The sequence below is a fragment of the Lynx rufus genome, unplaced genomic scaffold, assembly GCF_022079265.1.
Source record: "Lynx rufus isolate CCGP_SWC_20201006 ecotype Redwood Valley unplaced genomic scaffold, mLynRuf1.p SCAF_37, whole genome shotgun sequence".
Taxonomy (NCBI): Eukaryota; Metazoa; Chordata; class Mammalia; order Carnivora; family Felidae; genus Lynx; species Lynx rufus.
The window spans coordinates 332,002-355,620 of record NW_025814853.1 but is presented as its reverse complement, the minus strand read 5'-3'; the positions used below and the strand labels follow the sequence as shown (position 1 = coordinate 355,620).

The 23,619-nt window shown below is 54.4% G+C and overlaps 2 protein-coding genes and 1 long non-coding RNA gene across 9 annotated transcripts in view; 2 read left to right on the top strand and 1 right to left on the bottom strand.

Moving 5' to 3' along the window:
• Positions 1–5,370, top strand: part of TIMP2 (TIMP metallopeptidase inhibitor 2) — a 48,383-nt gene extending 43,013 nt beyond the window's left edge. For all 4 annotated transcript variants that reach the window (XM_047094050.1, XM_047094046.1, XM_047094049.1 and 1 more), the window contains exons 4-5: positions 3,629–3,753; positions 5,065–5,370. In XM_047094050.1, the coding sequence (XP_046950006.1) occupies positions 3,629–3,753; positions 5,065–5,262 (323 nt within the window). In that variant the 3' untranslated portion in view covers positions 5,263–5,370. The remainder of the gene's footprint in view (positions 1–3,628; positions 3,754–5,064) is intronic.
• Positions 5,371–17,245: 11,875 nt separating this feature from the next.
• USP36 (ubiquitin specific peptidase 36) overlaps positions 17,246–23,619 on the top strand; it is a 37,429-nt gene continuing 31,055 nt past the window's right edge. For 3 of the 4 annotated variants that reach the window (XM_047094055.1, XM_047094054.1, XM_047094052.1), the window contains exons 1-4: positions 17,246–17,349; positions 19,946–20,096; positions 21,691–22,086; positions 22,622–22,843. In XM_047094055.1, the coding sequence (XP_046950011.1) occupies positions 21,834–22,086; positions 22,622–22,843 (475 nt within the window). In that variant the 5' untranslated portion in view covers positions 17,246–17,349; positions 19,946–20,096; positions 21,691–21,833. Of the gene's footprint in view, positions 17,350–19,396; positions 20,097–21,690; positions 22,087–22,621; positions 22,844–23,619 lie in introns of those variants that run through there. The other variant, XM_047094053.1, reaches the window with a different exon arrangement.
• On the bottom strand, positions 21,395–23,301 carry LOC124522561 (uncharacterized). Its single transcript, XR_006964810.1, has 2 exons — positions 23,239–23,301; positions 21,395–23,072 (listed from the first exon to the last, which is right to left on the bottom strand). It is a non-coding gene; the product is annotated as an uncharacterized LOC124522561 (long non-coding RNA).

Sequence of the window (23,619 nt, the reverse complement as noted above, 5' to 3'; positions counted from 1 at the left end):
TTGTCTATTTTTGAGAGAGAGACGGAGCGCGCACACAGCAGGGCTGAGCCCCAGCAGCCAGGGTCGGTCCCCTCCCTCACGCAGGGGCTCTCCGGACATGACTCTCCTCTCCCGGAGCCCCTTGTGGTCAGGCCTGCCGCTTGCCCAGCGATTCCGAGGACCTGGGCACTGCCCTTTATTCCCTGAGGACGGGCAGTGGGGGACAGCAGTGGGGACAGCCCAGAAGGTGGATCCTGTCCAGCGGTCAGGAGCCCTGGCATGTCGTGTCCCCGTCCCACTGACCGAGAAGAGTGCGAGGAAGCCGCGTGGCTGCCTGGAAAGCGTGGGTCCAAAACGAGAGCCGAGGTGCACACGGCAGCTTTGTGGTGGTTCTTTTGCCAGTGGTTACTTTGTGTTATTTTGGGGGACCTCATAGGAGAGCCTACTTATTTTGCTCAGCCCTGTTCTGAAAGGAAGAGGCTTCTGTGTCCGAATGAAGCTGGGCTTTTAAAATTTATTTGTGATGTTTGTTTATTTTTGAGAGAGAGAGAGACAGAGAGAGAGAGAGAGAGACAGAGCACAAGTGGGGGAGGGGCAGAGAGAGGGAGACACAGAATCCGAAGCAACTCCAGGCTCCCAGCTGTCTGCACACAGAGCCCGACGCGGGGCTCGAACTCACGAACCGCGAGCTCGTGACCTGAGCCGAAGTCGGACGCTCAACCGACGGAGCCCCCCAGGGGCCCCTCTACTTATTTTTAATTGATTTTTAGTTTGCGATTTCCTGATGGCCTGAGAGCCCCAAAAGGCACTTCTAGCAGCAGCTGGCCCACCCTTGACAGGAGGGGCCTCGCTCATCTGACTTCTTCCCCAGCTCGGTGAGATAGTTCTGGATCCAGTCGTGTTCACTTTCTGAGCGCAGCCTCTCCATCTCGTCCTCCTGGGGTCGGGATGGGCCACCCAGAAATCACGGGGCGCAGCAGACAACTCAGCCGGCCCGAGGCAGCCCACCTTCTCTTGGGCTGATGATTCAAGTTCACGTGTTGAGCCAGGCACCATGAGACACTCATGTGCGGGAACTGTTCTAGAATGGGCCCTGTAATTTTCTTCTGCGGTCCTCTCCTCCGAGAGGAAAAAGAAGCGTACGGTCCTCAGTTACAAATTTTAATTAATTCCTGTCTTCCTCTCCAGTCCGAAAGGACTGTGTGTTTTTCCGAGGCAGACGTAGTAGAATGTGACAGACGGGCACATCACGCGTGCCCGCCCAAGTCTTGGTACCCGTCCCTGTACCGAAAGGGTGTCCTTTTAAGATCCGGAGATACTGCTGTACCTTATACCCGACGTCCGAGGTCACCGGTATCCCCGTAACCAGGGCCACAGAAGACAGACAGTTTGCATTGCATCGCGTGTCCTTCCATGCCCTAGTCTTGGCGGAAGCTCGAATTCGTGGTGAACAGGTCACCAGGGAAGACAGACAATGGGGGCGCCTGGGTGGCTCAGTCCGTTGAGTGTCCGACTTCGGCTCAGGCCGTGATCTCGCGGTTCACAAGCTCGAGCCCCGCATCACGCTCTGTGCTGACAGCTCAGAGGCTGGAGCCTGCTTCCGATGCTGTGTCTCCTTCTCTCTCTGCCCCTAACCCACTGGTGCTCTGTCTCAGAAATAAATAAACATTAAAAAAAAAAAAAAAAAAGGACGGCAAAAAGCGGCAGGAAGTGGGACGCTGATGCCAGCCAAGCAAGACAGCAGACATCCCTGTAGAAGTTGGGAGGGCAGAGCCAGCACGGGCCCAGCCTGTCTGTAAAGAACGACCCGGCCGGGCCAGGGGAGGGCCACGGCATACCTCCCTGCGTGGGCCGTGCACGCCAGGAGAAGCCAGGAGACGGGAATGAAAGTTACTTGCCATCTGTCTGTTTCTCCCCTCCTTAGCTGCTCTGGACTCCTAGAAAGTAGGGGGGAAAAGCCAAACACTTATTTTTTTGTTTGCTTATTTATTTATTTTGAGAAAGAGCAGGAAAGGGGCAGAGAGAGAGAGAGAGAGAGAGAGAGAGAGAATACCAAGCAGGCTCCGCAGTGTCAGCACAGAGCCCCATGCGGGGCTCGAACTCACGAACTGCGAGATCATGACCTGAGCTGAAGTCGGACGCTCAACCAACGGAGCCGCCAAGGCGCTCCAGATACCTATTTTTAAAGTACTTAGAACCACCCAAGCGCTTCTCTTTGTTACTTGTTGGGACTCAGAATAAATGCTACAGTGGAAGTCCTGCTTGTTGATTCTGTCCTTCACCTAGAATGTCAAGTGCAAACAGACACAAGGGAAAACAGGGCTCCCAAGGGTCAGGGGAGCCGTCAAAACAGAGGTCAGAGCGTCCGAATTCGCGTGCGGGGAGTGCCTCCTGCAACCCGCCTGGTGCACCGGCTGTCCCCGTGCCGCTCGCAGCCTCGGGCGAGCCGACCCGTGTCTCCCCTGGCCAGAGATCGAGGTGGCATTTACTCGCTGCAGTCGACAAGCCGCGTTAGTCACTCAACTACGTGTCTGTCAGCGGGTTCTCTCCGCGCCCAGTGCTGTGCCTGAGGTCGTTATGTTGGATGTACCGGAGCTTTGCCCAGTGCGATGTGCCCAGGATGCCCCCCGAGGCTCCCGTCTGCCCCCCGGGGAGCCTCCCCCTGCCCTCTGCCAGGCCCCGCCGCTCGTCGCCGGGCACCTGTGCGTCCTGAAGTGATGCCATTGCGGTCACAGGGCTGGGACTTGAAACGACCTCCCGAGCCCTCCTTACGTTCTGTCATTCGCCAGAATTCGCTTGCCTGCCTTTGTCTCCTGCTTGGCTAAGGCCAAGGCCGTCCCCAGTGTGAACTCTTCAGCAGAGGAAGGGAGGGGCAGAACCAAGAGCCTGAGGTATGAGACACAAAGAGTGCCTCATCCCCCCACCCCAGGGAAGGGAATTTGGAGCGGATTCCCAATTCCGTGAGATTCCAAGGTTTTGCCATTCGTGGTAGAAAAACCCAGACAGGTAGACAGGTTCCTCATCAGATGGAGGAAACGTCTGAAAAAAAACAAACAAACAAGCAGGAAACAGTATGGTCTGCATGCGGCGTGATTTTTTTCTGTGCACATCCATGGGCATGAAAGGATATTGGAAGGAAATGCGTCAAAGCGTTAGCTGTGATGGAAACGGGAGGTTTTTTCCCGTTGTGCTGTTCTGTGCTCAGAGCAAGCGACCCACGGTGGAGTAGCCCACTGGGGCTGCCGTGAGGCCGCTTCCCCAACAGGGATTGGTTTCCTCGCAGACCTGGGGGCTGGGAGTCCGAGATCCAGGCGTGGGCAGGGCCACCTGCCCCCCGTGGCCTCACCTGCTCATCCCTCTGTGCGCGTCTGTCTGGATCTCTTCTTATCAGGACACTGTTCATCTTGGGGGGGGGGCTTGTGACCTCATGTAACTTCATGACCCCTGGGAAGGCTCCGAATGCACATCCTGAGGTGCTGGGGGGTTAGGGCTTCGACACAGGGATTTGGGAGGAGACACGACACAGGCCATGACACTCGGTATTTGTCAGCAGTAAAGTTGCCTGCGCCCCAGCCACGCTCAGGTGCAGGAGATGGGCAGGAGGAGGACGTGTATCTTGCCCTGAGCGTGGTGATCCCTGTGTCCCCAGGAAAGGCCGAGGGGAACGGCAAGCTGCACATCACCCTCTGTGACTTCATCGTGCCCTGGGACACCCTGAGCACCACCCAGAAGAAGAGCCTGAACCACAGGTACCAGATGGGCTGTGAGTGCAAGGTAAGCCGGTGCCACCTTCTTTGGGGCCTTTACTTCATCACCTCCGTCTCCAGGGAGACCGCTGGGCTTTGATCCCTGGCTTCTCAGTCCACGAGGTCCTTAGGACGGGGCCGTGGGGAGGCACGGTCTCTCCACCAGCGAGGCTGTCCGGCCGGGGACAGATCCCCGAGGCGAGCCCCTGCAGAGGGATCCGTGGGCGGTCGGGGCTGTCTAGCCACCTGGCCTGTGGCTTCCAGGAAGGAGAGCCTCCCAGGGGGAGGGATTCTGTGGGGAGAACAGGGAAAGAATGTCCCAGCCCCCCTTCTTGAAAGCGGCACAGAGGCTGTGCCGAGCACAGCTGCAGCCGCGCTCACGTCAGATGCGCCTGTACGCGGTGACATCCCCAGGCCTGCATCCCGTCGTCCCGCCGCCCTGCACCCCACTGCCCCCGCCCCCAGCCCCAGCGCAGGAAACACCGCGGGCACCGGGGCCCCTCTGCCACCGGAAGTGAGTCTGGGGCCGGAGAGCAGCAGGGATCGGCTGAGCCGGTTGGCCCAGTGCTTACTGGCACACCGTCGTCGCCAACCTATTCCTGAGCTCATTCGACATGCAAATTCCGGCCCGCAGCCTTGCATCCGTGGAGCAGAACCCCCAGTGCCCGACGTGAAGTCAAAACTGAATTCTGTGCTTTCCGTGTCGTAGACCCTTGTTCCTCCACCAAAATGCTGCTTGCCGACCCCCTCAAAGCCCACACACGCTTGAGAGCAAGATAGCATCCTTTTTTTAAAGTTTTTTTTGGGGGGGGAGGGCAGAGACAGAGACCGCATGAGCAGGGGAGGGGCAGAGAGAGAGGGAGACAGAATGAGACTCGCAAGCAGAGCCTGATGTGGGGCTTGAACTCATGAAACCGTGGGATCGTGACCTGAGCTGAAACCAAGGGTTGGACGCTCAACCGACTGAGCCACCCAGGCGCCCCAAGCTAGCGGCATCCTTTTTATTTGACTGGCGCCTCGCTCCGGAAAATTTAAGACCCTTTGTTGTTGTTAAGCTCCCAGGAGGGTGGGGCTAGCCCGAAGCCGGAAGGTCACACTCCTGCAGCATCTGGGGGCGCAGACACCATGCACGAGGGTCCCCCCCCCCCCACCGCCCCCGGCCCTGTCCCTGCTTCAGGCAGGTGCCTGCAGCTGCTTAGCAAGTGGAGGGGGCGGGGCACCGATGGGGCAGGTTCAACTCTAGTCCCGGTTGCTCGGCCAGGCGCGTTGGCTGCGTTCTGGACGTGCCACCTCGCGCGGCCTCGGCCCCTGACCGAGTCGCCCCGCGCCCTCTTCCTAGATCACGCGCTGCCCCATGATCCCGTGCTACATCTCGTCTCCGGACGAATGTCTCTGGATGGACTGGGTCACGGAGAAGAACATCAACGGACATCAGGCCAAGTTCTTCGCCTGCATCAAGAGAAGCGACGGCTCGTGTGCGTGGTACCGCGGAGCGGCGCCCCCCAAGCAGGAATTTCTCGATATCGAGGACCCGTAAGCAGGCCAACAGCATCCCCTTTGGCCAACGGAAGAGCCTCCAAGAGTTCAGACTGGTCCAGCTCTGACATCCCTTCCCGGAAGCAGCATGAATAAAATAGTCATCCGAGCGGGTCTATATTGGTGTGATTCTCCTCCCGCCCCCCCACTTGCCCTTGACAAACATGGTTGCGGTCCCACGCTCCATCCGCCAGCCTGGGCGGCGTGCGTCCCGGCCTCCCACCCTCGGGTGCGGACGGGAGTGGGACGCACGGGCCCGGCCACTGTCACAAACACTGAGCAGACAGCACTTAGGAGTCTCCCAGGCCTGGTCAGGGCAGAGCCCGGGAACGTGCGTTTTGCAGAAACTTTCGAGGGTCGTTGCAAGACTGTGTAGCAGGCCTACCAGGTCCCTTTCGTCCTGAGAGGGGCATGTCCCTCGTTTCCTGCAGCCTCCACGCCTCTGGCCCCAGGGTGGCAGTCCCCACCCTTTGCAAGTGCCCCGGCCTCCTCGGTGCCCATCACGGGCTCCCATAAGTACAGGAGTAGCCCTGGACCAGTGGCTTCCTCCTGCAGGAGCCCCACTGACCCCGATGATCAGCAGAATTGCAGTGAGAGCCACGCTCCAGGGCCTTTGCGGCGTGGGCGGCAAGCTTCAGCCTCAGTCCTGCCCGCCCCCCCACACCCCAACTCTGGGGGAGTCTGTCGCATTCTGCCCTGAGGGCAGGCCCCGGGGGGACTCACGGCCGCCCTGACAGTTTACTCCCAGGCGTCCGAAGTCCCTCCGGCTTCCCCCTCCTCGTCCCGGCCTCGAGCGCACAGGTGAGTGGCGCACGTCGGCTTTGCGAGGGGTCGCGTGCGCCCGGCGCACCGGGCTGGCTGTGCCCCCCCACACACACACACCGCAGAGCCCCTCCCGGGCGGGTGTGACCTCCCTCAAAGACACGCGTTCGCCGGGCTGTGCACGGATTCCTGTGAGTGAAGTTAGCCGGGCCTGCCGTGAAGTCTTCCCGGGAAGGGGGAAATGGACGGGGGTGGGTTCGGTGGGTCCCCTGCTGGGCCTCCGGATGCTATGGCCAACACCTCACGCTCCTAAGGACGAATTCTCAGATAATACGTGAACCCAAGTGACAGCTGTACCAACTTCTACTTCTGTTTGTCCTGTTGGCGCTCTCAGTTGGAAAAAAAAACAAAACAAAACATCGTAGGGGACTAGAAAACCTGTCCCCTACCCGTGGCTTTCTGCTGCCCCGTAAAATAGGGGTTAACGCAGGCAGAAATCTCTCAGTAACAATAAAGGCAATCTTTTCCTTCCTCCTTGTGTTGTCAAGATGACCCGTGCCGAGTTGGCCACGCGAATTGGGGAACTGCACACACGTGCGCTAAAACCGAAGTCTGTCGGCCGGTGAATGGTCCCTCTGCAGAATGCTTCCAAAGTCACCACGTTCTAAGCCTGCTCTGTTCTGCGGTGACCCCAAAACACCCGTAAGACTCCTGACCACCCCCCCGCCCCAAGTGGCATGTCGGTCCCATGCCTGCTGGGACCTGGTCAGCATAGATTCTGATGACTTCCCTTTCTAGGGCAGACTAGAATATCCAGGAATCCGCCCTCGTTCCAAGGGTGCTTTCATGCTGTGCAGTGATAGAGAGTTTGTAAGATGTCATAATGGACCAGTCCACGTGATTGCAGTATATACGAGAACACCAGACCCCTCCAATCAATATAACACCCCACCCCCGTTTGCTTCCTGTATGGTGTTATCATATGTAACATTTACTCCTGTTTCTGCTGATTTTTTAAATGTCTTGGTTTGTTTCTGACATCAGTTGTAATCATTCCTGTGCTGTGTTTTTTATTACCCTTGGTAGGTGTTAGAGTTGCACTTTTTTTTTTTTTTTTTTTTGGTTAAGGTTTCTGCATCGTGGAAGCATTTGACCCAGAATGGAAAGCATAGCCTTTGATGGTGGATTCCTTCAGATCTTCTGTTTCCTTCTTTGAGTACGGTTGCTTTTTCCATTTGCTACCTTTTTGTTCTCTGGTTCAAGTCGTGACAAAGTAAAAGGTCTTCGAGTAGGTTGGTTCTAAAACATGGCCTTTCTGCTTAATCCACACACATTGGTTCTTCTAGCCATGCTGAGCGGGGAAACAGAAACAGAAACAAAAAAAAATCAAGATGAAGTGCCCAGTGGCAGCCAAGAGACAAAGCCACGCAAATACCGTCAGAGTAAATAATTGCAACCTGTATGTAGTTCGAGAAGGCTCTCCATTCGGCATTGTCTAATTTATGTGTTATGTTCTAAGCACTGCTCGTTCCTCCCACCATTCTTGTCTGCATTCAAGCAACTCAAAATATTTAAAATGAAGTTTACATTGTAGTTATTTTCAAATCTTTGCTTGATAAGTATTAAGAAATATCGGACTTGCTGCCATAATTTAAAGCTTTGTTTGATTGTGTTTGTTTTTGCTTGGTTTTGTTTTGTTGTTTTTTGGGGTTTTTTTTTTTTGTTTTTTTGTTTTGTTGTTTTCTTTTTTTTTTTTTTGATTTTTGGGCAATGTGTTTTTGCTGGAATATGAAGTCTGAGACCTTCCTGTGCTGGGAACACGTAAGAGCTGTTGAACGTTGACAAGCAGACTGCGCATGTCTCCGATGCTTTGTATCATTCTTGAGTGATCGCTCGGTCAATGGACAATAAACAGTATTATCAAGAACGTTGGCTCTGTCCGTGTGGCTGTATCTGACGTTGTGGCGTAAGAACCAGCCCCGACACCTCCAAAGGAGTCGCTCCCGTGGAAGGGGGGAGGGTGCTTCGTCTGCGAGAGAAACAGAGGGCTGGGTGCTCAGAGGAGAACGTGGGGTAACTCAGCAGGGACCGGGCAGACGGTGGTAAAGATGATTTGAAATTGGCCAAGGGGCAGAGCGCATGACACAGGCCCTTTGTTCATCTAGCAGACGCACCCCGCTTGCTTTGCTATGCAGCACACAGAGCAGAGCCCCGTGACCGTCTTGCGTCCTCGACGGGGAGCACCTCCTGCCCCTTGTCCTCCTTCTTCGCCCATGTCCACACCCCGCACACCTCACTTGAAGTCATCAGGGAAATTCCAGGTGTGAAACAGTGTCACCTGTAAATGCTTCAGTCCGTGTCTTTTAAAAATAAGGACTATTTAAAACACATTTCCGGGGCGCCTGGGTGGCTCAGTCGGTTAAGCATCTGACTTCGGCTCAGGTCGTGATCTCACGGTTCGTGGGTTCGAGCCCCGCGTCCGACTCTATGCTGACAGCTTGGAACCTGGAGCCTGCTTCCGATTCTGTGTCTCCCTCTCTCTCTGCCTCTCCCCAGCTCGCTCTCTCTCAAAAATATTTAAAAAAAATTTTTTTTTAATAAAAGCAAAAAGTTTTTTTAAAAAATGAAAAAGGAGCACAGTTCCGGAATATTTTAATCACACCCTAAAAACGTAACTGGTATGTGCCTGTATCAGTGTTCAGACATCTCCGATGGTCCCATAGGATGCTTCTTTTATGGTCCACTGGTGGGAATCAGGATCCTCATAAGGACCATACATTGTAGTTCCTCTCCAAGGCTCTTTTTTCCCCGCAGGTTCCCCTCCCTCCCCGCGCCCACTTTCCTTCGAGCCGGGAAAGATGGCCTTGTCCTGATTTAAACTTGAACCAAGTCTCACGTCGCACCAGGTCACCATAAGAAAACCCTTTAATGGTCTGTCTGAGCCCTTAGCCACCCCGTGGCGCGTTTGCAGAACGTGATCTTCCTGGGACAAACCAGAAGACGTGTATTCCCTGCTTTACGCGGCTGCCGCTGGGTCGGCGAGAACACAGTTCCAGACGCCACCCTGGAGCAGCAAAGAGGTAAGAGGACCAAGTTCGCCCCCATGTCTGCGTCACTAACCACTAAGTGTCACCCATTTCACATCACCTGTGGCAGAACTGTGTGGATTGTCCTTCCCGTCGGGTGAAACGAGGGGAGTGGCCTGGGAACGGACCCAGACCATCCGTGGTGTGCGAATGCGCTTCCTGGGCACGCGTGGCCCTCTGGAGGCCCCACGGGGTCTTTGCAAAGAGCACATCACATGATTGCTACTCGGTTCGTTTGTTTTATGTAATGTAGGTCAAGTCGGACTTTGGAAAAACACTTATGGTGGAAATTTTCAAACATTAAAAAAAGGCAGAGGGGTGCCTGGTGGGTCAGTCGGTTGATCGCCTGATTCTGGCCCAGGCCATGATCTCATGGTCCGTGAGTTCGAGCCCCGCGTCGGGCTCTGTGCTGACAGCTCAGAACCCGGAGCCTGCTTCTTATTCTGTGTCTCCCTCTCTCTCTCCCTGCCCCTCTGCCACTCATGCTCTGTCTCTCTCTCTCTCTCTCTCTCAAAAACTAAATAAACATTAAAAAAAATTTTTTTTCAAAGGCAGAGAACGATAGAACAAACTCTGTGCACCCGTGATCCCGTTTCAACAGTCGTCCCAGTTTTCTTAATCTTTGCAAACTATTTTATTGTATTATTTTATTTCATTCTTTTTAAATATTCTTGAGAGATAGAGTGTGAGCAGAGGAGTGGCAGAGAGAGAGAGAGAGAGAGAGAGAAAGAGAGAGAGAGAGAATGATCGGGGGAGGGGCAGAGAGAGAGAGAGAGAGGGAGACACAGAATCGGAATCAGGCTCCAGGCTCCGAGCTGTCAACACAGAGCCCGTTGCAGGGCTCAAAGTCACAAACCATGAGATTGTGACCTGAGCCAAAGTTGGACGCTTAACCCGACTGAGCCACCCAGGTCCCCCTCCCTCCTCATTATTAAAAAATTTTTTTTTGGGGGCGCCTGGGTGGCGCAGTCGGTTAAGCGTCCGACTTCAGCCAGGTCACGATCTCGCGGTCCGTGAGTTCGAGCCCCGCGTCAGGCTCTGGGCTGATGGCTCAGAGCCTGGGGCTTGTTTCCGATTCTGTGTCTCCCTCTCTCTCTGCCCCTCCCCCGTTCATGCTCTGTCTCTCTCTGTCCCAAAAATAAATAAACGTTGAAAAAAAAAATTTTTTTTTATTTTTTTAAAAATTTTTTTTTATTTTTAAAAAAATTTTTTTTTATTTTTTTAAAATTTTTTTTTTATTTTTAAAAAAATTTTTTTTTATTTTTAAAAAAATTTTTTTTTTATTTTTTAAAAATTTTTTTTTTATTTTAAAAATTTTTTTTTTTTATTTTTAAAAAAATTTTTTTTTTCAACGTTTATTTATTTTTGGGACAGAGAGAGACAGAGCATGAACGGGGGAGGGGCAGAGAGAGAGGGAGACACAGAATCGGAAACAGGCCCCAGGCTCTGAGCCATCAGCCCAGAGCCGGACGCGGGGCTCGAACTCACGGACCGCGAGATCGTGACCTGGCTGAAGTCGGACGCTTAACCGACTGCGCCACCCAGGCACCCCCTCCCTCCTCATTATTAATGGGTGTGTTTAACTGATCTAAGTTAGCAACAATAAGTCACAGCGGAGGTACAGATATTTTCCTGGGGTCAGTTTTACGATGGACTGTCTGCTGTTCCCACAGATTTTACACGAAGACTTTGAAATTCCTCTCTGAACAGGTTCTATCTTTAGCCTTGGGTTGGAGCTTTGAGCTGACCCCCCAGCCCGCCCTGTCGCACACAGTTGCCGTGAATCCTTTGCGATGAAAGGCAGCCCTTTGATTTGGGGAAACCGTTAGCTCCGATAGCAGATTTTCTCCTTCAGGAAACAAATGGATTATGAAGGGGCAGAGAGAGAGGGAGACACAGAATCGGAAGCAGGCTCCAGGCTCCGAGCTGTCAGCACAGAGCCCACTCGGGGCTTGAACCCACGAACCGGGAGATGGTGACCTGAGCCGAAGTCGAACCCTTAACCGACTGAGCCGCCCAGGCGCCCCCATTTTATTTTAAGTGATCTCCACACCCAGCTGGGGCTCAAACTCACAGCCCCGAGATCAAGAGTCACATGCTCTACCAACTGAGCCGGCCAGGAGCCCCCCAGGATGTGTTCTTATCAGAGATTAAGAGGGGGAACCCTCCTGAAATCCACGTTCCCAGACGCCAGCCCAGAAGCAGACCTTCTGAAGGAGAGTGGCCTGTGGGAACTTCTGCATACACACCCTGACCCTTTCATGTTTGTGACTTTCCCCAGGCTCAGGAGACTCTGACCCTGAACTCCCCTGGGCAACTGCTTAGCAAATCATTCTAATAATAATCGTGGTCAAAGCTAACATTTTATTCCACGCCAGGATTCATACCGAGGGCTTCACGTACGTTATCCCAGGGGACATGGGCCAAATCCGAGAAGCCCGTGCTCTCATCCTTCTTGGTTGGTAGATAAAGAGTCTGAGGCATAGGGAGGTCCGTTTCCTGGGCACCCGGCCAGTAAGCACTGGGGCTGGGGTTGAACCCGGGCAGAGGCGGGGGTCTGGCCTCCTCCCTCCCGCAGCATCCCTGAGGACCGCCAGCCACCAGCCTGGCACAAGCAGCTTACCCTCCCCCAGACTGTCTCCCTCCTGGGGACATTTTGCCTTCCGTTTGCATGAAGAAGGGCCTTGTAGTGGCTTTTGTTTTGCTTTGCATGCGTTAGTTTTCAGAACAAGTTTTTGCCAGACTTGAAGCAAGGATGACAATAAAATCCCAGTGTCAGCTAAGACGCGTCAAAACACCAAGATGCCTGTGGTGGGTTGTAGTTTGTAAACTTAAAAAGGGCCAAATTCAATTGTCTGGAAGATTCGTCTCTATCTAATTGATCTTCCAAACTGGGACACTTTCGAGAGAGCAAGAGAGCGCTCGCAACGCGTGCGGCATAAACCAGGACGTGGTGTCGCCGTAGGACAACTTCCCCAAGGACACCGGGTGCATCGAACCCGCCTCCGCTGTGGTCCCAGGTGCGTGGCACCAGCCTCAGCACCCCACAGCCCCAGGGCCCTGCGATCTGGGAGCAAAGGTGCACCAGGCAAGGTGGTTGTGGATTCCGTAACAAACAGACCCAACATCTCTGAAGCTAACAGAGAGGGGATTTCTTGCCGAGATCAACGGGGACATTTGTTGGGTGACCTTCCTCAGGCGATTCAGAGACCTGGGCTCTTGCCCTCTGTGTCCCCACCACCTTCCGGAGCCTCAGAGTCCTTCGCTTTCGGCCAGAAAAAGGAGCAAAGGAGGCCCCGGCAGATTCTCAGCCTCTGGCCTGGGCTTGGGTGTGATACCTGTCACTTCCTCTCCCGGGCATCGGAGAGAATTAGTCACGGCTGAAACTCCCTACGGGAAGCTTCTGGCCACGGCCCCCTGGGCCAGTACCCACCTCCTTCCCAGGCAGGCCCAGACTACGGCAAAGAACAATCTAGCTGAGCCTGGTTCGTATGGCACCCCGGGCAGTGGCAGAGGTCTGAGTGTCCAATGCAAGCTGGTGCTGGGATTTAAACGGAAGGTCTTGGGGCGCCTGGGTGGCTCAGGTGGTTAAGCGTCTGACTTGGGCTCAGGTCATGACCTCCTGGTTCACGGGTTCAAGCCCTGCATCGGGCTCTGCACGGACAGTGTGGAGCCTGCCTGGGATTCTCTCTCTCCCCCTCTCTCTGCCCCTCCCCCACTTGCGTGCGCGCGCGCGCGTGTGCGTGCGCGCGCGCGCGCGCACGTGCTCTCTCTCGCTCTCAAAAATAAACATTTTTCTTAAAAGGTAAGTTCTAATTTGATTCATTTTGGTTACACTTTTTTTTTTTTTCGAATTAAGAATTTTAGGGGAGGGGCACCTGGGTGGCTCGATCGGTGAAGACTCCTACTTGCTACAAGGTCAGGTCATGATCTCGCAGTTCATGAGTTCAATCCCCGTCTCGGGCTCTGTGCTGCCGGCTCAGAACCTGGAGCCTGTTTTGGATTCTGTGTCTCCCCCTCTCTCTTCCCCTCCTCCACTTGCACTCTGTCTCTCTCTCTCGAAAACTGAATAAACATTTAAAACATTTTTTAAAGAAAGAATATTTTCGGGGCACCGGGGTGGCTCGGTTGGTTAAGCAAGCGTCTGACTGTTGGTCTCAGCTCAGGTCTTGATCTCACAGTCTTTTTTTTTTTTTTTTTTTCAACGTTTATTTATTTTTGGGACAGAGAGAGACAGAGCATGAACGGGGGAGGGGCAGAGAGAGAGGGAGACACAGAATCGGAAGCAGGCTCCAGGCCCTGAGCCATCAGCCCAGAGCCTGACGCGGGGCTCGAACTCGCGGACCGTGAGATCGTGACCTGAGCTGAAGTCGGACGCTTAACCGACTGCGCCACCCAGGCGCCCCGATCTCGCAGTCTTGAGTTCAAGCCCCACGTTGGGCTCCGCACTGGGCACGAAGCTACTTAAAAAAAAATAAAATAAAAAGAGAACGTTTTATTATTTTCAGTGTTTTTCTCCCTTTCTCCTTCAGGATTTAGAGATTATTCACTTGTCTCATCTTCCCTATTTCATTTTCTGTTTGGTTGGTTTTCGTGAACATTTACATGCACAGTATATCTGCAGTGAACCAGGCCCCGGGGACACTCGGATGAGTGAGACATAGTGAGGGCTTTAAGAGTCATGGTAGGGGAGGGAGAAGTCCAGAGAACATTCCAATTAATATATAAATGGGAAGTGCAGCAGGCCCAAGGCAACACAAACCTAATGGCAGGGATGGAGGGAATCCAGGAAGACTTCCTGGAGGAGGTGGTGCCTGAGGCAGTTGGAGAAGGGCAAGTGGGAAAGGGAATTTAGCCCAAAGACCGGTTGGAGCCTACAACAGAGACAGCCTTGTTAGGGTCTGGGGCGGGGGCGGCGCTTGGATTCAGCTCTGGTGAGAGATCCAGGGCAGGGAGTGGCTGGGGGAGAAGGAGGAAAAGGCAAGCAAGTAGCCAGCCCCCCAGGGACCATTAGAGACCATACGAAGGAGCTTGTCTTTCCCATCAGCTTCTGGTGGCAGGGAAGGGTTCAGGCAGGTGCACAGTGTTTTCGGGTAGGCCATTCAACTCTATTATTCTATTTGGCAGTTTGAGTGATGGATTTGGCCATCCCAGGAACGCAGGTGCAGAGGGAGAAGGGCTTTATTTGGGCAATTAGATGGAGGCAAGAGAGTGGCTTGAGGAATAGTTGAGTAGTAAAATTAGCAAAATTTGTTGATTGACGATTTACATGGGGAGGGAGAGAGAGGAGACCAGGATGTGGACCAGGAAGGTGGATGTTGGGGTCATTGTCTGTATCAGCCTGGGTTCACTCAGGAACACCAGAACGACTCTGTGCAGATTTTAAAACGGAGGGGGTTTGGGGCGCCTGGGTAGCTCAGTCGGTTAAGTGTCTAATTCTTGATGTCGGCTCAGGTCACGATCTCATTGTTCATGAGTTCCAGCCCCGCATCGGGCTCTGTGCTAACCGTGCAGAGGCTGCCTGGGATTCTCTCCCTCTCCCTCTCTCTCTGGCCCTCCCCCATTCACTCTCTCTCTCTCTCTCTCTCTCTCTCAATAAATAAACTTAAAAAAAAAAACAAAACGGGATTAAAGCAGAGATTGCTTACAACCTGATGGAAGCCAACCAGAGAACAACAGACAGCTGTTAGCACTTCTAGGGCAGAGGGACAGAGGTTGGAGGCCGTCCTACAAGAGCCCAGGGAGGGGACAGGCTGGGGAGGGAGAAGGCTGGAACCACAGTGCACATCGCTGGAGGGAGCCAGACACTCCTGTTCCAAGCAGAAAGGGTGCAAGAGAGAGGCCAGGCCACTCCTTTCCTTTGCCCTCCAGTCTCGCCAGTGACCCCCAGTGGCCAGACCCTCCTGGATGCCGGGGAGCTTGCAAAAGCTGAAAAGGACAAGGGTTCGGTCTGAGCTCCAGCCCAGCAGCCCAAGTGGGCAACAGGGCAGAAAAAGAGAGGCGGTTTAGGCAAGAAGGAATGCACCCGTGTCCGGGCATGGTGAGCTCAAGTGTTTGTGGACCCTGCAGGGAGGTTATCAGCCGGCACTTACTGGACCCACCGTTCCCAAGGTGGGGGTCGGGGGAGCAGAGGGCCGCAGCTGCGCGTGTGGAAGGTCCTGGACTACAGGCATAGTTACAGTGGTGATGGCCACAGCAATGGTCGGCTCATGGGGCAGGTGTTCGTGTTACTGAAAAGAAACATCTAACTTTTCTTTCTAAGACGGTTGCATCATGTTATATACTCCTAGGGGTTTTACGAGTCCGCTTGCCTCGCCTTCTCTCCAACACGTAGCGTTTTCAATTTTAGCTGTCCTAGTGGGCGTGAAACATCCCTCGGTGTGGTTTTCCTTTGCATTTCTCCGGTGACCTTTGAGATTAAGCGCTTTAGGAAAGGCCTACTTGAACATACCTCGAGGAGATTCCACGCTGAGGCTTCTTATCGAGAGTCAGGAGGGGGAGTTAGGGTGGGAGTGTGGGTGGCGGAAAGCTCTTCCCTACTAGGTTTCAGATTACTTTGTGAAGCAGGACAGAAGCCTCTCGGGCTAACCTGTCATCTCAGATTTTCGGGGTCTCTCTGAGGGCCTGAGCTAATGGTGTGAACCTGGAGCCGGGAACACCTGGGTTGAAACCCTCACATCACCTCTTTGCGGAGATGGTGCGTGTGCTCAGTTTTTTTTTTTTTAATCTGTAAAATGGGAACAGTATCTTTTTATAGGGTTGCGGGGGAGGCTTAAAGCATAGAATGTAGGCAAGGCGACAGACCAGCTAGGTCTCTGACACATAATATCAGTTCAGCGATGGAAGCAAAGGTGTTCAGTTTTGTTGCTACAGATCTGCCGGAGATTGTCTTTATTCCCCAGATGAGGAAATACAGGTTAGTTCACTGTCCAAAGCAACCCTCGAATTAGGGCAGCGCTGGGATAAAAGCCTAGTCTCCTCCTTCCCCTGTCGGTTGCCAGCCCTTGGGACCTGCCCCCACACTTCTAATCACCCGCTTACACATGGGATCAGGCGACACCATAGTGAGAACTGTCTTGGTTTCAATCACTGTCTCGGGGCACAGAATGCTCTCACCCCAGGAACAGATCTCAATCTGAAGCTCCTGAGGGTTCTCCCAGGCCCAGGCCCCTACGGTTTTGTTTCTGCTTGTTTGCTTTTTCAGGACACCAGCATCCACATAACAACTACAGGGTGAATTTTGTCCCAGTGACACCTGTTGTGGGTCCATCTCCAATCCCGGCCCCAAGGACTGTCGGGGTGCAGCGTGGGCATGGAGACTAGCTCTAGGAGGTTCCCCCAGGAGCTCACCCAACCCGCCGCAGACTTCCCTGCCAAGAAAGAGCAGGCAGACAAGGCTCTGAGCGCAAGGTTGTGATTTTGGGTCGTTTATTCCCACCCGCTGCCCTCGTCAGTGTCAGAGTGCCGCTCGTTCTCCCCCCTGCCCGTTCACGCGAGGAGTCGGTCTGGTGAAAAGGATGTTTTAAAATACCGCAGAAGCAATGCGTATTTGCAAGCATTCAACCAAGAGCTGAACGCAGTCGTCACAGGATGATGCGTTTGGAGGTCGGGAGTGGGGCCAGGGAATTGCACACGGTCCCCCCCGGACATTTCAGAGGTCAACCGCCACCTCTCCCCACAGTCATCCCAGCAGCTCTTTGCTCGGCCCTCCCTGGCTTTTCCGGGCCTGCTGCCCTCATCGCGCCCGGTCCGGGTCTCGGTCACTAAAGGCCCTGGACAGCGAGGCCGACACCCCGCGACATCAGCACCACCCGCGCCGGGCACTGGGCGCGGGACTGAGGCCGCCCCGGGTCTGAGACCGCGCCAGGTGCGTTGCGCGTGAAGGACCCGGAAGCGGACGCCTCACGTGCTCTCCGGGAACTCGCCCGGCTCCGACCCAGGGGGCGGGGCGTCTCCGACTCTGCGTGCTTGCGTCATCGCGTAGGGGGCGGGGCCGCGGGATGAGGGGATGACGTATAGGCTGCGTAGAGTGACTGTGGGCGGGCCCAGGGAGCGGGCCTGCTGCTCTTAAAGCAGCCACGACGTTTCGAGTCCGGCAGCGCTGGCCTCGAGTCGCGGCGCCTTTAAGCGTCGCGGTGACACGTGTGTGAGGCGCCCGAGGCCCGGATGGTGCGTGTGCAGGGCCCGGGCGGAGCAGACGCCAGCGCCGCGGGCCTGAAGCCGGGCCCACCGAGGGCCGGGTAGGCTGGGGCCGGGTGGCGGCCGCGCGCGGGCCGAGAGAAGGCTGCGCGTCCGGCCGGGTGGAGGGCTTCCGCGGGGCCTGGGGTGCGGGAAGGTGCGCCCTGGCGGGGGGGGGGGGGTGCGCACAGGGGACATGTGGGTACTCGTCCTCGAGGGGCTCAGGGACCCGTAGGGAGGGCCCAGGGCTATTCGGTTGGCCAGTTCGGGGCTGCTCTGTCCGTGAGGGGCTCGGGGGTTCACGGGAAGGGCCAGGAGCGCGCGTTCCGCGAGGGGCTCGGGGGTCCACGGGGAGGGTCATGGGTGCGCGGCCCGCGAGGGGCTCCGGGGTCCATGGGGAGGGTCAGGGGCGCGCGGTCCGAGAGGGTTCTGCAGACCACGGGGAGGGTCAGGGGCGAGGGGCTTCGGGGACCCCGGGGAGGGTCAGGGGCGCGTCGTCCGCGCGGGGTTCTGGGGGCTCCACAGGAAGGGTCCGGGAGGCTTCCTCTTTGCTGTTCCCGGGGAACCCTGACCTGTGATGGAGGGGAGAGCCTGCCCCAGCCAGGAGCTCCGGGGGGGTCGGAGGAGGCAACTGCCTGTGTCGGTCGTGGACAGGGTCGTTACCCACGGAAGCATCATTTATGCAGAAACCAGACTCTCTGAAATGGCTTAAGTCAAAATCTGGAGGAGCCTGTTCCGTTTGGCAACAGTGCTGCAATCTCATTTTTTTCCTTTTAGTGAAAAACGTGGGAAAGACTTACCCCCGGAGAAGGTAACCTTCCTCAGGGTCATGGTCAAGGTGGATGCGAGCGGGTGAGGACAAGGCGGGAGGAGGGTGGTTAAAATACCCGTTTTAGTGGGTAGTGTCGAGTCTCCCCTGGGGTTATAGGAGCTAGACCGAGTAGCATTCTAAAACCGAGACCGATGAGAGAGGAAAGCGTCCAGCCCGCTCTCTGTAAGCGATTGCTGAGAATCCGGCCTCCAAGGAGAGGGAGGCTCTGCTCGCCTCTGCAGAAGAGCCCGGAGGCCCCCTGTGAAGGTGCCCCAGGGAGGCCGGGGCTCTGTCCATCTGGGGCTCCTCCCCCACCAGCACGTGGTTGACCCTGTGAGTCCTGAGTGCATTTCATCCTGGAAAAGTGAATTTACAGGGCGGAGGGAGAGGGAATGTGAGGTAGCTGTGTCCGGCTGCTCTCCGAGGTGGGACTAGGCACCCAGGAGCCCGAGCTGCTCTGGACCATCAGCGACTCGGAATGGAGGGAGCATCCTTCCCGACTCTGGAAGAGCAGGTTGTCAGATGCACACATCAGAGGGCTTGCTGGTGATTGCAAGGACGTTTTTCTCTGGGTTCCTGCACCTCAGAGGGAAATAACTTTTTGGTTATTGATATTTTGGACGGCATCGGTGACACAGAGGTCGATCTTTGTCAGAAGTTGAAAAATGACGTTTGTTCAAAAATCTCTGACTTCCGCAGCGAGGAGTGGGCGGTGGGATAGGGGTTCTTGAAATTACTTCTCTTGAAATCAATCGGGTTGTATCTCCCGAGTTCTGTTCGTCCCCTCGCTGTTTGGTCCCCCAACATTCGCCCTTGGGCCCATGTCTGTCTATGCCCTCACCTGTGCACAGTGAGGTATGAGTCTTGATTAAAACAGGGATATTATGGGGCGATTTTTGTAAGACCGGGATCTTCAGTTTCCACGTTGGCTTTTCTTCTGAGATCATGTTTATTACGCTCCCTCTTTGTTTTGGTGTGGGTATGCTTTTATTTATGGATATGAAATACAATGTATCTGAAATTTGCTGTCGGTAACGTGGGGACGGGAGAGGAATATGGATTGGGCCCACATAGTAACTGCTGATATGAATACAGGGAACGTGGTGGTCCCTATGTTGATTTCTCCACATTGCATATATTTAGAAGGAAAAAAAATGTGTGTTTATTTTTGAGAGACAGAGCAGTGGAGGGGCAGAGAGAGAGGAGGACAGAGGATCCAAAGCGAAGTCTGCTGACAGAGAACCTGACGCGGGGCTCGAACTCCCGAGCTGTGAGATCATGACCTGAGCCAAAGTCAGACGCTTAACCGCCTGAGCCACCCAGGCGCCCCCACGTTGTATACACTCGAACGTTTTCACCGCAAAAAAATTTTCAGTACCTTAATTTTATGTAATCATAGTGATTGTGGATGGCAAGGACAAGAAATCTGCACTTAGCAAAGTGAAAATGTGGCGATTCTCTTTGCTCCTTCAATTTTTTTTTTCTTTATTCTGGTCTATGAAACGTGGAAGTTGGAGGTGACTATTACCTCTCACTTTCTGGAAAGCATTTTGGACCAGAGCCCCCTGGAGATTTTTGGCCCCTGGACTTGTCCCTGGTTTGAAGGTTAGGACGCAGGGCAGAGGGCAGTGCTTCCCTAGTGTGCACATTGCAGAGTTTGTAGCTGGTGCGTTCAGTTCTTCTCCAGAATCTTCCTAAATCCAGCAGTCGACACTCCTTCAGCCTTAACACCCACTCTTCCAGGGAGATCGTCGGCCTCCCAGGGAGATCGTCGGCCTCCCTGCTCTGTGTCCATGCAGTGGGGCCGAGGGGACCGTGCCTCACATCGTGCTCTGTTCACCCCACAGATTCTGAACGACAGACCCGCAGCTTTGGTGATTTACCAAGCCAAAGGCGAGGAGCTCGGGCATCTGAGGGTCGCGCACCGCACCTGCCCACTCTGGCCCAGAACCTGACCCCATGCTGCAACAGCAGCACGCCCAAGTTCAGACGTCCCAGGTGAGGCAGCAGAGGTTTCTGTGCATCTTCTCATTTCTCCGAGTTGTCAGCTTGTTCAGGTGGTGGGAACACTTAGATAACAACTCTCAGGAAAGGTTCTTTTGTTTCCTCAAATCAAAGAATTTGTGCTTGGTCTTTTTTTTTTTTAATTTTTTTTTCAACGTTTTTATTTATTTTTGGGACAGAGAGAGACAGAGCATGAACGGGGGAGGGGCAGAGAGAGAGGGAGACACAGAATCGGAAACAGGCTCCAGGCTCCGAGCCATCAGCCCAGAGCCCGACGCGGGGCTCGAACTCACAGACGGCGAGATCGTGGCCTGGCTGAAGTCGGACGCTCAACCGACTGCGCCACCCAGGCGCCCCTGTGCTTGGTCTTTTAAAGATAAGTTCCAGGGTGCCTGGGTGGCTCAGTTGGTTAAGCATCCCACTCTTGATTTCAGCCCAAGGTCATGATCTGACGGTTGTGGGTTCGAGACCTGTGTCAGGCTCTGCGCTGAGTCTGGAACCTGCTAGGGATTCTTCCTTTCCTTTTCTCTGGCCCTCCCCTGCTCACGCGCACGTGTGCCTGTATGCACTCTCGCAAAAAAAAAAAAAAGTTTTTTTTTTTTTTTTACGTTTATTTATTTTTGCGAGATAGAGATACAGAGCACAAGTGGGGGAGGGACAGAGAGAGAGAGACAGAATCCCAAGCGGGCTCCAGGCTCTGAGCTGTCAGCACAGAGCCCCACGCGGGGCTTGAACCCTTGAACCGTGAGATCATGATCTGAGCCGAAGTCGGACGCTCAATCGACTGAGTCACCCAGGCGCCCCTTAAGTTTCTGGGTTTGTTTGCAGAAATTTTGTTTTTTCAAAGATTTTATTTATTTCATCTTTTGAAAAGTGTATTTATTTATTTTGAGGGAGACAGAGACAGCATGAGAGGGGGAGGAGCAGAGAGAGAATCCCAAGCAGGCTCTGAGCTGCCAGCACAGAGTCCAATGTGGGGCTTGGACATACGAACCGCGAGATCGTGACCTGAGCCCAAGTCGGACGCTTAACTGACTGACCCACCCAGGTGCCTCTGAAGTCATGTTTTCTTTTTTTTTTAATTTTTTTAACGTTTATTTCTCTATCTCTGAGAGACAGAGGCAGAGCATGAATAAGAGAGGGACAGAGAGACAGGGAGACACAGAATCGGAAGCAGGCTCCGGGCTCCGAGCTGTCAGCACGGAGCCCGATGCGGGGCTCCAACCCACGAACCGCGAGATCATGACCTGAGCCGAAGTCAGACGCTCAACTGACTGAGCACCCCCAGTTGCCCCATTTACTTCTTTTATTACATGGATTTGTGTGTGCAACCGGGGTGTCCTGTGAGAGTTAGCGTTTCCCTGTTTGTGAGCACACATTAGGACCACGAGGTCACCTTTTGAAGGCAGGTGTGCCCGGCCGGAGGCGCGCGGTCCCGTGTGGAGCAAATGCACGTTGCACAGCTCGCCTGGCGCTGGTGCCGTCACCGTGTGTTTGTGGAAGCACCTGGTCTTTCTGAGAGAAGCACGGCCTCCGCTCCGTCCAAGCGGTTGGTGACACATTTCCATGTTTTACGCTTCCTTTGTAGGGTTGGCAGCCGATCCAGAGAAGCTTGTGTGGTGGCTAGCATCCGTAAAGACCAAAGAGGGGATTGCAGAGAAGTGATGCTTTGTTCCTGGGACCTGGGTACTCGTCGCTCTGTGTCCCTTCTTGTCCCCACGGTGATGCACCATGCCAATAGTCGATAAGTTGAAGGAAGCCCTGAAACCCGGCCGCAAGGACTCAGCTGACGATGGAGAGCTGGGGAAGCTCCTGGCCTCCTCTGCCAAGAAAGTCCTTCTACAGAAGATTGAGTTCGAGCCAGCCAGCAAGAGTTTCTCCTATCAGCTGGAGTCCTTAAAGAGCAAATATGTCTTGCTGAACCCTAAAACGGAGGGAGCCGGTCGCCACAGGAGTGGAGATGAGCCTCAGGCCAGGAGACAGGGTACAGATGCACGGTGGGCCGGCAGGAGGGGTCTCGATGTGTGTTGACCACGCGGATGGACGGAGCGTTGGCCGAGTGGGAGGAACAAAAATAGAGATGTGGTCAGAGAGTTGGGAGGTTTCAGTGGGGTCGGTGGCTTTTAGTCGTAGAAATAATGACACGGGGTTGGTCAGAAAGAGATCCGTGACCTTAGAGAGGCCTTGGAACTCGTGTGCGTTTCATCAAAAGCGGGGCTTGGAAACGAGAGGAGCGGGCTGGGCCTCAGCATGCGGGGGCCTGGCCCCTCTAGTCGTTCGTTCTCTGAGTCTTGCCTTCCCATCCGTGGGGGGCTCCTCGAATTCCAGACCTGTGCAGTCTGCGAGGACCGTGGGATGACCGGGTTTTCTCCCGGGCTTTCTAGTAACTCCCGGTGGGCGGGAACACCAGTTAGCCTCTGACGCCGTGTTTTGGCCACGTGCAGGCCGAGTGTGCCTCTTGTGGTCCATCTGTGCGTGGACTCAGGCCCTTTTTTCTTCCCTCGTCCCTTCTCTCACAGGCAGCGAGCATGCGTACGAGAGCTGTGGGGACGGTGTCCCCGCCCCACAGAAAGTGCTCTTCCCCACCGAGCGGCTGTCTCTAAAGTGGGAGCGGGTTTACCGCGTGGGAGCGGGGCTCCACAACCTCGGCAACACCTGCTTCTTGAACTCGACCGTACAGTGCTTGACCTACACCCCGCCTCTGGCCAACTACCTGCTCTCCAAGGAGCATGCTCGCAACTGTGAGTGGGAGGGGGCGGCCTGGGGGTCGTGGGGGACCGGATGGTGTCCCGCGGAGACAAACCCACGTGCTCACGGCCTGCCAGCCCTCAGCCCGGGTCAGATTTCAGAGTGACGTTCGTGACGTAGTAACTGACAAAACCTAAATTTGTCGTGTGCCCGCAGCAGGACGGGCCGTGGAAGCCAGTCTCAGGTAGAGCGTTGGTCCCGAACTCTTGTAAAAAGGAGTACCTAAACGGAGAGAGGGGTTTTCAAAAAATACATCCAAACTATGTATATTCAACGACTTTATACATCCGTTATCGTACCAGTCAGCGTTTTATGAGCATTATTAAAACATGCCCCCAAGTAGAAATTTAAAATGGGTAAAAGAGGGGTGAAATAAAACGTAACTTACCAAAACTGAAGCAAGTAGAAAGTTTTAAAAGCCTTGTAACTAATAAAGAAATTACAAGGGTGGGGGCGCCTGGGTGGCGCAGTCGGTTAAGCGTCCGACTTCAGCCAGGTCACGATCTCGCAGTCCGTGAGTTCGAGCCCCGCGTCGGGCTCTGGGCTGATGGCTCAGAGCCTGGAGCCTGTTTCCGATTCTGTGTCTCCCTCTTTCTCTGCCCCTCCCCTGTTCATGCTCTGTCTCTCTCTGTCCCAAAAATAAATAAACGTTGAAAAAAAAAAAAATTAAAAAAAAAAAAAAGAAATTACAAGGGTGGATTAGATCTTCCCATGAAGAAAATACCAGGCTGAGATGACTTATGGGTGAGCTTCATGAAAATTTTGAGAA